Here is a 12711-nt window from a genome sequence, read left to right on the forward strand (position 1 = left end):
TTTAAGACTACACTAGTAAATGAACACACCCTTTTTATCACTGAGGCAACCAAAGTGGGCAGAATGGAAACAGGCTGTTATAGGTAAAGCCAAATGAGATGTTGCCTAGTAACTCTCAGCAGGGAAGCATTTAAACCCAGCCAGTTTAGTGAAGCTGATGTTCTGAGTCACAGATTATTTTCTCTGGAAAAAATACGGAAGGAAGGAAAGCTCAATTTAACAGATGTAGGATTTATTTTGCTGTTAGGGCAAACCATAATGACAATGCTTGGGAGAATGCAGAAGTATTTACAAACTTGTACAAGGAAGAACAGACAAGGCATCAAAAGCATCACTTTACCAAACCTGGTCTTTGATGCTGATTTATTTTCCCCAAATACAGTTAATTTCATTTTCATTTTTGGATTCTGAAATACACAAGTGATAACAGAAGTCTGAAAATATGACACATATCATTACATTATTATCATATAATTGCTGTAAGAGAAGTTTCTGGAGCAAACCCTATTTCAGCTCTGCTATTGGACACACAATGAAAATAATTGATTTAAAAGAAGAAAGACTCCATGTCTCCACTGGTTCCATTGCCTGAAATAGTTTTAATTAGGTCCTTCTTCAGGACTTTGCTTTTATGGGTTCATAGAAAAGTCACTTGGCTCAGCTAAAGGTCTCTCACATTAGGGGGAAAAAACCCCCTCAGACCTTATTTGAAGATTCATGTTATTTTTGCTTCCCTTTAGAAGGATACGATGATTTTACAGAAGTATAAGCTCTGCCATGATCAGCCATGTACATCTGTGTTCCTGAGGGCCACAACTACTGTTCAGAATAGGCAGTCAGGTTCAGGAGAGCACCTCATTTCAGCAGCCTCAATACAGTTAATGATGACAGCTGTGAATGTGAACTATTGCACAGGTACTTTTTTTAAATCAAAAAATACAATAAGCAGATCAACACATCACATTAACCATGAAAAGATAGACTGCCAAAGAGTTAAAACAAAAATATGTATTTTATCAACAATGATAACACCTGGAAAACAAAGCTACTACAGCAAAAATACTAAAATTTGAGTTATATATTAAAAGCATGAGAGTTTTTCACAAGCGTGCATGAGCGTGTATGAGCAGAGAAAGAATGTTCTGCAAGCCAGAGAGAGCCTCTTCTCACTGACCAGAGCCTGGTTTGAAGTTTAATGAAACACTGTTGATACAGAACCTCTGCCCAGAAGGTGTGGGTCCATCATCAAACACATGGCCTAGATGGGCGTCACACTGCAACAGAAATTATTGCTATTTTATTATTGTATTGTTACAGAATGACAGAATCATTTAGGTTGGAAAAGACCTCTCAGTTCATAGAGTCCGTCTTTGACTGATCACTACCATGGCACTAAATGCCATGTCCAGTTTTTTCTTGAACACCTCCAGGGATGGTGACTTCACCACCTCCCCAGGCAGTCCATTCCAATGTTTAACAACCCTTTTCATGAAGAAATTCCCACTGATGTCCAGGCTGAACCTCCCCAGTACAGTTTGAGGCCATGTCTTCTCGTTCAGTTACCTGGGAGAAGAGGCTGACCCCCACCTCGCTGCACCCTCCTTTCAGGCAGTTACAGAGAGTGATAAGGTCACCCCTGAGCCTCCTCTTCTCCAGACTAAACACCCCCAGGTGCCTCAGCTGCTCCTCATTGGACTTGTGCTCCAAACCCTTCCCCAGCTTTGTTGCCCTTCTCCTGCATCCAGCATACACTCCAGCATCTCAATGTCCTTCCTAAATTGAGGGGCCCAAAACTGGACCCAGGATTTGAGGTGTGGCCTCAAATCACTGCCCTGGTCCTGCTGGCCACACTGTTGCTGATCCAGGCCAGGATGCCATTGGCCTCTTGGCCACCTGGGCACTCGCTGGCTCATGTTCAGCTGCTGTTGACCAGCACCCCCAGGTCCTTTTCCAGCTTGCATCTTTCCATCCACTCTGTCCCCAGCCTGTAGCACTGCAGGGGTTGTTGTGACCCAAGGGCAGGCACAGGCACTTGGCCTTATTGAACCTCAGAGCTCTGGCCTCTCCCCATCAATCCAGCCTGTCCAGATCCCCGTGCAGAGCCTTCCTGCCCTCCAGCAGATGAACACTCCCACCCAACTCAGTGTGTCTGCAAACTGACTGAGGGTGCCCTTGATCCCCCCATCTGGATCACTGATGAAGATATTAAACAGAACTGGTCCCAACACTGAGCCCTGGGGAACAGCACTGGTGACCAGAAACCATTGTTATTGCGTTATTACCATTGCACTTATGGACCAACATTATGCTGTTACCTCATGTATCTATTCTGAATTAAGAATCTTTTATGATTAAATTACTGTTGAGTTGTGTGACTGGTAGCATCCTGGGGAGTGACAAGGAATCACATCTGGTCAGTGGGCAAGTATCTGCTCCCAAACAAGCAGATCCCAGAAGAGCAAGTCAAAAGGTATTAATGTCAGAAAGTATAGGAAATAAATGAGAGGATCTAGACATCTCAATATATCATGAAAATATCAAGTTAATTAGTAAGTCACTGTAGGTCATTCTCACAGATCAACTAAGGATTCCCCTCTCAAATTACTGAGGTGAATAAATTAGACTCAGTACAGCTATTGGTGACATAATAAAATTGGAAGGTCTTCAGCTGCAGTTCTTGAAGGTGCTTGCTGCATATGGCTGCAAATGTGAACACTACCAAGATAATGGACTTGTTACATTTGCAGATGTACCAAAGCCTGCTGCAAGCACACTGAAGGACAGCATTAACTATCGTAGCAGTTTAGAAAAACAGACACACACAGACATAAAAAACCCCCCAAATCTGAGATACAGTTCATTAGATTCAATTGCATACTTTTATACCTTAACAAAAGTAAGAAACAGATTCAGGGTTGGGAAGAAATGGTTAGGGGTGGCAGTTCTTTAGAAAAAGAACCTGGGTGTTACAGCAGATCCCAAAATAAATGTGTCTGTGTAATATGGACTGTGGAAATGTAAAGGTGTAAGGACAGGAACACCATTTCTAACACACCTGAACAGCCTCTACACCCTGCTGCCTGCTGGGCCCAGCTGCAGTGCTATGTCCAGCCTTGCACTCTACTTCAAGAAGGAAAAGGGTCAATCAGAAAGAATGCAAAACAGAGCAACAGGATGATCAGCACACTAAAAAGCACTGCATAAAAAGGAATGGTTGAAGGAACTGGACCTTTCTAGTCCAGAAAGGAGATGACTGAGGGAGTCAAAATAGCTAGAAAAAATAGAAGGGTGGCTTCTGTGAAACAAGAGAATCCACAGAAAATAGCTATGGAGATGCAGGGCACAGTCACCCCCCTGGAAGGCAGATAGTAATAGCTGCAAATGGCTTCAGTGGCTGGTGTCTCAATCTCTGCATATTTTAAGAACATCTACAGCAAATATTTAGCAAGACTGAATGAGGAAGAACTGTCCCTGTCATGGGCCAAATGCATGGACCCTACCTCAGGGTCTCTTCTATTGTCTCTTGCCACACCTTGCAGCATACCTTGAGTAAATTTTCTGTCTGAACTCCAGCCTTTGGCTATACATACACAACTGCTTTCCCCAGTCACGTACTTTTCTTCACCCCGGGCTGAGACAGAATGGCTCCAGCAGTACTGTAATTCTCACTGCTGTATTTAGGTAGATTCATTCATGGGCACAAACAAAACTTATCTGCTAAGATTTGTGTCTTTGTGTATCATCTCCAAAATAAACATACCTGTTTGCAGACAACTTCAGTTCTAGTTGATCCCAGTGAATTATCTGGTCGTCTCATGATATTGGTATTGCTTTCATCTCTGCCACAAGCACCATAAGCCTCAGAAAAAGATGGCCATCCAGTCCCAGAATTGTACTTCTTCTCTGAGCTATAGTGGAAACCAGATCTTCTTATTAATTAATGACAGAGATGTTAAAAAAGAGTCTGCTTCTATTAAGAACATTGGCTTTTCCCCTCATTCCTGTGATGTACCAATATTAATAATATTTGGCACGGTAGAAGTTTTCTCATTGGCATCAAGCTGTGCTGGAAACTCTTTTCCAAAGGGAATTCTTGATCAGCTCACAACAGGAGATTTTGCCTCACTGTTTCTATTTCAATGACAGGTTGGTATTTTATAAAGCTTGGAAAAGGGTTTTATCTGACAACTATGCTATAGTAATACTATGCTCGCAGAATCACCAGGTTGGAAGAGACCTCTAAGATCATCAAGTCCAACCCATGCCCTAACACCTCAACTAAACCACGGCATCAAGTGCCACATAAAATCTTTTTTTAAACACAGCCAGGGTTGGTGACTCCACCACCTCCCCAGGCAGACAATTCCAGTACTTCACCACTCTTTCCATGAAAAACTTTTTCCTAATATCCAACGTATATTTCCCTTGGCACAGCTTAAGCCTGTGTCCTCTCGTTCTGTCAGTTCCTGCCTGGAGAAAGAGACCAACCCCCACCTGACCACAACCATCTTTCAGGAAGTTATAGAGAGTGGTAAGGTCACCTCTGAGTGTCCTTTTCTCCAGGCTAAACAACCCCAAAATGCTATAGTGTTCAGCTGAATTACACCTACAGAGTTGCAGTTTGAAGCCTGGCCCAATCCAGCAATCTCAGAAAAAAAGGGTTTACAAGAAGAAATGAAGAATAGACAAAGGCTAGGCTGGCCCACCAGACCAGGCTTGTGCCTGATGATGATGGAGGCTTTGTCTTGCAGTCAGCCATCAAGCTGGTTTGGAAAATCAAACAGAGCCTTGTTCAAACCATCAATCAACCAATGACAAATCCTCACAGCACAAAGATCTGCTTTTCCCAAGATAATTGCAGCCATAAGAAACAGCACAACAGACTGTCAGGTTGTGGGTGCCTCCTGTTAACATCCAGGGTGACCAACACTGTTTAGCTGCATATTAAAACCTAGAGTGTATTGGCAAATATGACCAGAAGATATTTTGGGGATTTGGTATAGATAATCCCTCCTATTTAAAATTGTGCAAGCTTTGACAGCAATATGAACCTTCTCTTATCAAAGAGGGACCTCGCGTGAGCCAGAACAAGAAATGAAGATAGGTTCACATGCTTCTCAGATCAGTAGTCTGGAGATTCACCACAACCATTTCCTCTCGATTTCCCATGGTTTTTTTCCAGTTTTGCAAACCTAATGCTCTTACCGGCATCTAGTGGTGGACAGAGACATCAACACCAGTAACAGCTCTTGATCAAGGGGATTAAAACGTTGGTTAAGATAGAATATAAACAAAGTATGTGGTATATGGCATGTATATTTTTGTAGGTTATTAACAGTGCAAAAAATCTGAAAATCTTCATTGCAGTGCCTTTTAGAAAGATAAGGCAAAAAAACTGGGAAAAAAGCATAAAAAATCCAACCCAAAGAACAGGGCGTGAGTCAGCATTTTTATAATCATCTGTACAGCGCTGTCATTGAGTAATGCAGCTGTGGAAATAAAAGATTTGCAAGCACAGAATGACCAAAGGCTAGTTTTTGTGTGGGATGTTGCTTAGTCCTTTACATCAATGCACAAACAGCCATGAGAAAAGTTCTCCTTCCCCTCCTCTCCATAAAACTGGAGAGAAATAGGACACAGCACAGAAGCAGCCTGCTCTGAAGCAAATGCAGTTTGCAGACACTGTACATCAAGGTCTTTAGGGCTTCAGGTCTGTTTCTTTGCAGCCAAAGAGGGCTCCCTGCTTTCCCTGCCACAAAACCACATGAACACTGTGCCTACCAGATACAGAGTCCCCAAGAATAACCTGTGGGACACATATCAATGCATGACTTCTGAGCTTCCCTTACATACATCTGTTCTGTTTCTTTTTTTATCAAAACTCCTTATTTTTTGACACAGGGATCCTTATGTTTATTCACACATAGATACAAAGATCCTCTTTGAAAACCCACAGAGCCAAAAAAGGTCTTTAACACTGTGTAGATTCTGCATCTGACCCTGTTCCTTACATGCCACTCACAATACTTAAGTTTATTGTAGATGTTTTCCACTGGTAAAGGAACAATCTTTTGAGCTGTTAAACTAGCTCTCAACAGAAATGGTCTCTGTGTGGTTTTATTAACAGTAATATCACTTAGATTCCCTAATAGAAACATTTTAGTACCCAAAAATATTGCTGTTCAAGATCATATTTGTCCTTTGAAGTATTTCACCACTTAATTTATGGATAAATGGACTTTCCCTAAACATATGCATTAGATTAGCCTTCAACACGCCATTCCTCCAGCACATGTCATTTACTTTGATCCCTCTTTCAGTCGTCCTGGATGGAATCCAGATAATTCTAAAAAGTGCTTTTTGCTGTATGAATCTCAGCTGTAGGTTTATGGTTTGATGAAGGTTTGAAATTTCATTAAAGTACCACAATTTGCTGTCTTAAAAGGTTAGGGGTTTGTTCCATGTATTTCCAACTCATTCAAATGAATATTTGGTAGCAGAAGGTAATAAATTCTGGTATAAATGTATACACACATGTTTCAAAGAAGGAAGAAATACTTCATGTTTACCTGTAGCTAATGATCTAATGCATTTGAAAAAGAAAGAACATTTTTAATGGACTAGGAAATAAATATGATGAATGAGTCTCTCATCCAATACCATTTCGCCCCCTCATTGCTAGTGCTCTCCACAGCATAATTCCTCCATAGAAAAGATCTTTTCAGACCATTTTGCACATTTAATAGTTTCCAATTTTCTTACAAGGCTTTTTTTTTTTCTGAAAGTTTGGGTTTTTTTGTCTGTGAGGCTTAGCATTATCTTGTGCTGCAAAGAAAAGTGCTTATACTCTCTGAGAGCTGGACAGTGCAAAAGGCAGGCTGACTGTTCAGTTATATTGCTGTTTTGTTACTAGTTTAACAACAGAAGCAATTCCCTCCAGTGTTTGTCTCTCCATGTTGGCCTGTCAATATAAATTGTCTAATACAAAAGATGCCTAAATTGAAGAAAAATCTGAAGGAATTGAAGGAACTCATCTACAGCTTAGTAATTTACATTTTTTCTAATTTATCTGAATTTTCCAGAGGCATTTTTAGGTTTTATATCAGTCTTCAGAATATTTTGTAATGCTGAGCTAACATCAGAAATAAATTTATTTAGTAGTGTTCAGTAGCAAACCTCTATAGAAAATTATACATTTAAGCAAATGCATGTTTACATAACAATAATTTTCTGCACTTGGCCAAAGGAAAATTATTTGTGCACAATTATCATTAAATTGCTTGGTTTCGGTTTATTTTCAATACTTCCATTACATTTTCCCGTCCTTTTTTTACTAAGCAGATCTCTTGATCTTTAGTATAATTTGAAGTTCTAATCTGTGATTCATCCTTTTAAGTCTTCGTAAACTTGAGCATATCAGCCACATTTCATTCCATTCTCAGTTGGGAATAAATAAGGGCTATTTTCTAGACTAAAAATATGAGAAACTGTCTTTCCTGGTTCAGTTACAGAGAACAGAACACCCTCTGCACATCCTACTCCAAGGCACTCTATTTCCTTTTACTTAGACATTAATGAAGTTGCAAAATATATAGTATTGTAAAGAGCACAGAGGTTAACTGTGCAGTCATTTGCAGCCAGGCTTTAAAAAGTAGATGTAACCAAAAAGGCAAGAATAGTGGAATTTAATTTAGGGAATGAAGAGGCGGTGTGGATGAAGAGAAGGTCTCAGCTCCAGTGTGAGGGACCCAGCAATAAGAACATCACAACAGTAGACAAAGGCAGACCAAGCAGCACGGGTGGCAGAAGATGAGTATGGAGGAGCACAAGAACAGAGCAAACACACAGTGATACTTATGCATAAATACGCATATTTTGTGGTAGCTTGTGGCTTAAGGACCTCTTAAACAGAGAATTATTATTAACCAAAAAGAACAGTGTGTGCCAGGAGAAACAGGCAGACCCTGATGCGGCAGCTGCATGCTGGTCACTGGCAATCCTCATGGGCTCAAGAAAAAGGTGTACCAGGTATCTGTATCACCACAGGCATCTTGGAAGACTTACACACAGCACTTGGGCACCAAGGGATTTTTCTTCTGACCAACACTTCCCATGCCATTCATGAAAAGACATTGCCCCTCCTGCCACAATTAGTACATGTTAAAGATGTCATGAAATCCAAAGGACGTTACCTGAAGAGTGGGGCATTGCAGCACACGCAGCAGTATATTCCTGATTCTGTGTTATTCAGATAGATCCCACTGAATGGCTTTTAACATAGGAAGGAAAAAAGACAAGTTAACAATGCAGGTCTTTAAAAGCTCACCATCTGGAAGAAGCATGTAGGAATCAGATTCAAAACAGGAGAAAAACCATAAAAAGAAGGCTTCGCAGGGGGGCTTTGAAGAACAAACATTAGCAGCCTGAAGAAATGACGGGGAGGATGCCTTTGGATTAGTAGTGAAGACTACCCCCTACCCCCACAAACTCTTGAGACTAGTCAGATGCATAAATCATCCAGGTACCAAGGATGGAGTCGTGACCTCCAAGAGACTGGTGAAATGTGCAGGATCCCAAAGGCCAGGGCTCTGCTATGTACTGCCACAACTTTAAAGTGGCTTTACAAAGGAACTCTCCTCCTTCCTGCATGGTCCGGTACCAGGATCCTTATTTTACAGATATGGATTTGGGCACAGCTCACATGACTTAATCCCATGGCACATGCTCCATGTGTGCAGGAGTCCTGGCTCTGGGCTAGGGACAACCAGCTCTGCACCCACAATGCTACATGGCCTCCACCACAGTAGGAGGAAAAGTGGGGACATGTGGGTGGGTGATCTGGCACATGAGGGAGAACCCATCTCCTGAAGGGAGAGCTATGTCTAAGATTTCCATGGCTAATCTACATATGGTCAAAAAAAGGAGACTACAGGATAAAAATATGATCTCCCCCTCCTCTGGAGGGGCCTCTACTCCCACCACACAAACAGTTGATTTGGCAGCAAAGTATCCCAGAAAAAACCAAACAATAAAATATGAAAAGAATGCAGAATGTTTTTTCATCTGCAAAACAATCTAGGTCAGAACAAAATCCACCCTGTTCCATATGTTGAGTCTAACTTTCATCCACAGGAAGGCAGGAGAAATCCTGTGAAGCAACTGAGTGGTGACAGCTCCCCAAGGCAGGTTTTTCTGTGCCCAGCAGGCAGAGGAGGTGGCTCACCCTTGGACAGCATTAGCACTTTTGCTCACCGGTTCAGTTCCTTTTTCTCGCGTAACATAGAATTGTTCCGGAGTTAATTTTTTTTTCCAGTCTGTAGCAACAGTTGCTTCAGCTTGTATAGTGAGAGAGCCCGTGTCTTCAGTTAGATACAGAAAGATAATTTAGTAACATAACTTAAATTCCATTAATGCTTTCCATTATCATCTCTGTTCTCCCAAAGTTTCTATGGGTACAGACCGAGCACAGAGGGCAGTTCAGAGAAGTGAGCAGGGGTGAATGCAGGACTTTGCATCTACTTCCTGTTTGGTGTGCTACATCTAGAGAGCAGCTCCAGCAAACCAGAAGGCTTGGGAAGGCTTGTAAAGGAAATGGGCACCTATGACCCAAGATACCATCCACTCTCCCAGTGCATGCCCATATCTGCCCTGGCTCAGGATAACTGCTGGTCTGCTGGCGCTCCTTCTTCATCCCTGGGTATCACTAAAAGGTTTGGCAAACCTCTTGGAAATGCTCAGAAACCAGAAGTAATGTTCATCTATCAGCTATGGAACACTAGCAACTTCCACAGGCCCCATTGAAGGAACCCTGGAAGAAAGCAACACGTGCAGCCCAAGAGAAGAGGGGCCATAGTTAAGTGAAGGACACACAACAGCAGAGCAGAAGTCACCCATCATGGTGCAAACCTCCAGTAACACATCCCGTGAGTCTGTACACACCAAGAACACTTATGGTGGTATGGGACTGGCAAAGAATTAATAGACTGTCTGAAAAACAGCAAGTAAAATAGTTTAAAAATCAAGAGGTCTGAGGTGGGGAATTACCTCCCAGCCTATCTCCCATCAGCACGGAATCCTCGAAAAACAATCAGCTCCTGAGGAATGAACGCTTACCTGCATTCATCTCTTGCAAGGTAGAGGTGAGACTGGGCGGGGAGGGCAGGGAGAAATGAATTTTAAAATGATAGTTTAACCAAAAACCCCCCAGTTTAGCCTGCCAATTCAAGACCAAAACCTACAGCATGCTAACGTAGCCCTTCCTGAGCGGCCAGAAGACGGCGAGCACAGGGATGCCCTTTCCCCCTCCCCACGCTCCAGGCCGGGGTACCTGTGCCTCTGTGCGCAGCGCGGGCGCGGCCGGCGCTCGGCAGCGGGGAGCGGAGCAGGACGAGCAGGCGGCGGCTCCCGAGCATCCTCCAGATCGGATGAGCCGCCATAGCGACGGGGCGGGACCGGGGAAGACGCCGGCCGTGTGTAATCTCTGCGTTCCACCTAAAGAATCAGACCTCACAAAGGCAATGAGTAAAGCACCCGCTTAAATGGCGATGCAGCATTTGCAGGTAAAGGTTTCAATCACTTCTTACCGAGAGGCAAAGAGACCAGCTTAAAAATGAACACTCGCTGCAGCTGCAAACACAACAAAATCTTGTTGAGACATTTACTTGCAACCATTCTAGGTTGTTTTTAAGGAGAACAAGTCTGGTACTTGCATGCAAAAGCTCTCTTGCTGTCCTGGATGCATGTTACAGGCATTGCTCTCAGTGCTATTGATCGAGGAATGGCGAAGGGGCTGTGCCATCTGAGGGTTTCCTGTTTTCGTGGAGTGATTTGCAGTCACAGCTGCTTTGGCTTGGCCTATAAATATACCTGTAACAGGACACGTGTGTTAGTTTGGCAGCCCGTCCCTAAAAGGTAGGCCTAAACACAAGTTAGTTTTCCAGGTTAAGCCTTAGTGCTACTGTCTGCTTTTCTTCCAATAATTACATTTCTGATTTGGAATTAGTTCATCATTTCTGAAGGATGTGGAAGGAAGTGTTTTGATTACATTGGATAGCAAAGCTAATAATGGTGTTTAATACAAAATTACTTTCTCTTTAGTCTAATTCTTCTAGCCTAATTCTAAAATCAAAGCTAAAAAATAGTCTTGTGTGATCAGTCCTGTATATACACATATGTATTGAACCATCCTTATGCCTAACACAGTGAGCTCCATGGCAGCATGGTAGTTCCAACACAGCATCTGATCAGTACCATGGCTGCAATCACTGCCTCTGCTCAGATCCACAGAGTATTGCACCCAAGGCTGGATATCAGCAAGGCTCCTACATGGTGCATTCACTGTCTGCAGTGGTGGGGGAGAGGGGCACACAGCTGATTTATGGCTTTGTCCTGTGTAATAAGACACAGTGAAGCCAGAGTACCTGGATAAAAATCCTGGAGATGTGATACCTGTGAATCGGGACTGTGATTCAGGATGTTGGGAGAGCAGTGCTGCTGGCAGGGAGGAGAGGGCTTTGCCAGCCCACTTTGGTGCTGGCAGAAGGCAGCATCCCATGCTATAGGCAGAGGGACAACGTTTTTCCATGTTCAGCTATTTTGGGAAGTGAGATCCTGTGATCTTTCCAAACATTTTCTAGCTTACCCCTATGGCATCTTATATCAGTCATTTAGCCATGGTTTAGAAGGGAGTTGGAACATGTTAGGGAGCCTTGGAGAGGAGAGACCCAATCTGACACTCCCTCAGTTCTGCAACTGGCTTAGGGCTGGAATGTGGGAGGGGGTGATGGTGTCACTCCTGGCCTCTGTCTCCAGCTCAATTGTGGAAAAGAGGCATTTCCCTCACATTCCTGTTCTTAATCTCAGACAGTGTTTGCTCCTGAGGAGGTCAAGTAATCAATAGAGTTCTCCCTGAATTATCTGAGAAATGAAGGAGGATGAGAGAAAGTGGTTAGTCCCTAAACTTGCATGTTTTCATGTAATTGACATAGATTTAACTGGTGCCTTTTTTAAAGACAAAATAAAATAAAAAATGAACTGTCAGTATCTTCCTTGCAGGTCTCTGTTACTGGTACCATCCCAAAATGCAGCAGTTTTGAGGCAGTGGGAACTGAACCAACAGAGGTCTGCTGCTGTGCCATTTTCCTTAGTTTGTGGCAAGGGAAGTGGGCACCTGAGGGGCAGTGGGAGCAGAAGGCATCAGGCTCATCAGCCCAAGCCTCATCATTCTCTCAGTTACCCAGCTCACTGCAAGCCACTCCTTTATTAAAATGAGGGTGGTGGTGGAAGAGGCAGATCCCATTCATCCCAACAGCTGTGATCCACATTTGAGGTGGTGCATGGTGGAGCAGATCCTCCATTTTCCCCTCCAACAGAAGCGTGACCTGCAGTCATCCAAACCAGCATGACAGGCTTTCCTCAAGTGGAAAACAAACCCCTCCCAGCTGGAGGTAATTCATTTTTCAGATCTTCAGTGCTGAAAAACCAAATCATTGTCCTGTCATGCCTGTAATGTTGCCTCCCATGGTTACAGCACACACCAAGCCGTGTAGCTAGGCAGACATCCAGCCTGCCTTTCTCCCCATAGACTGTTCTAAAAGCCAATTAAGCTGTTACTTCATTTTCGTCCTATTTTTTTTCTCCCTTATACACAAGGGGAAGCAGTTAAAAATCTCCCCTAGCTACATTATGTAAATTTTCATGTAAATTCTCCCC

The 12711-nt window shown here is 43.0% G+C and overlaps 1 protein-coding gene across 2 annotated transcripts; it reads right to left on the reverse strand.

The window, feature by feature from the left end:
• Nucleotides 1-211: 211 nt before the first annotated feature.
• Nucleotides 212-10826, reverse strand: MSRB2 (methionine sulfoxide reductase B2). Of its 2 annotated transcripts, none has more exons than XM_032101321.1 (6): nt 10584-10826; nt 10328-10491; nt 9253-9359; nt 8193-8269; nt 3761-3908; nt 212-1274 (listed from the first exon to the last, which is right to left on the reverse strand). In XM_032101321.1, exons 2-6 carry the CDS (start codon nt 10434-10436, stop codon nt 1167-1169), a joined length of 549 nt encoding a protein of 182 aa, XP_031957212.1. In that variant the 5' UTR covers nt 10437-10491; nt 10584-10826; the 3' UTR covers nt 212-1166. The 2 variants fall into 2 exon arrangements, with proteins under 2 accessions (XP_031957212.1, XP_031957213.1); XM_032101322.1 differs by having other exon boundaries at nt 10328-10505.
• Nucleotides 10827-12711: the final 1885 nt, after the last annotated feature.

The sequence above is a fragment of the Corvus moneduloides genome, chromosome 1 (genome assembly GCF_009650955.1).
Source record: "Corvus moneduloides isolate bCorMon1 chromosome 1, bCorMon1.pri, whole genome shotgun sequence".
Lineage (NCBI taxonomy): Eukaryota > Metazoa > Chordata > Aves > Passeriformes > Corvidae > Corvus > Corvus moneduloides.

What these genes read in the sequence shown, in the direction of transcription:
- MSRB2 (XM_032101321.1), bottom strand. Translation starts at nt 10,436, where the DNA reads ATGGCGGCTCATCCGATCTGGAGGATGCTCGGGAGCCGCCGCCTGCTC. An exon ending in GAGAAAAAGGAACTGAACCG is followed by an intron (nt 8,270 to 9,252) that starts GTGAGCAAAAGT and finishes CTATGTTAAAAG; the next exon opens with CCATTCAGTGGGATCTATCT. An exon ending in CTGAAGTTGTCTGCAAACAG is followed by an intron (nt 1,275 to 3,760) that starts GTATGTTTATTT and finishes TTTCTGTTGCAG; the next exon opens with TGTGACGCCCATCTAGGCCA.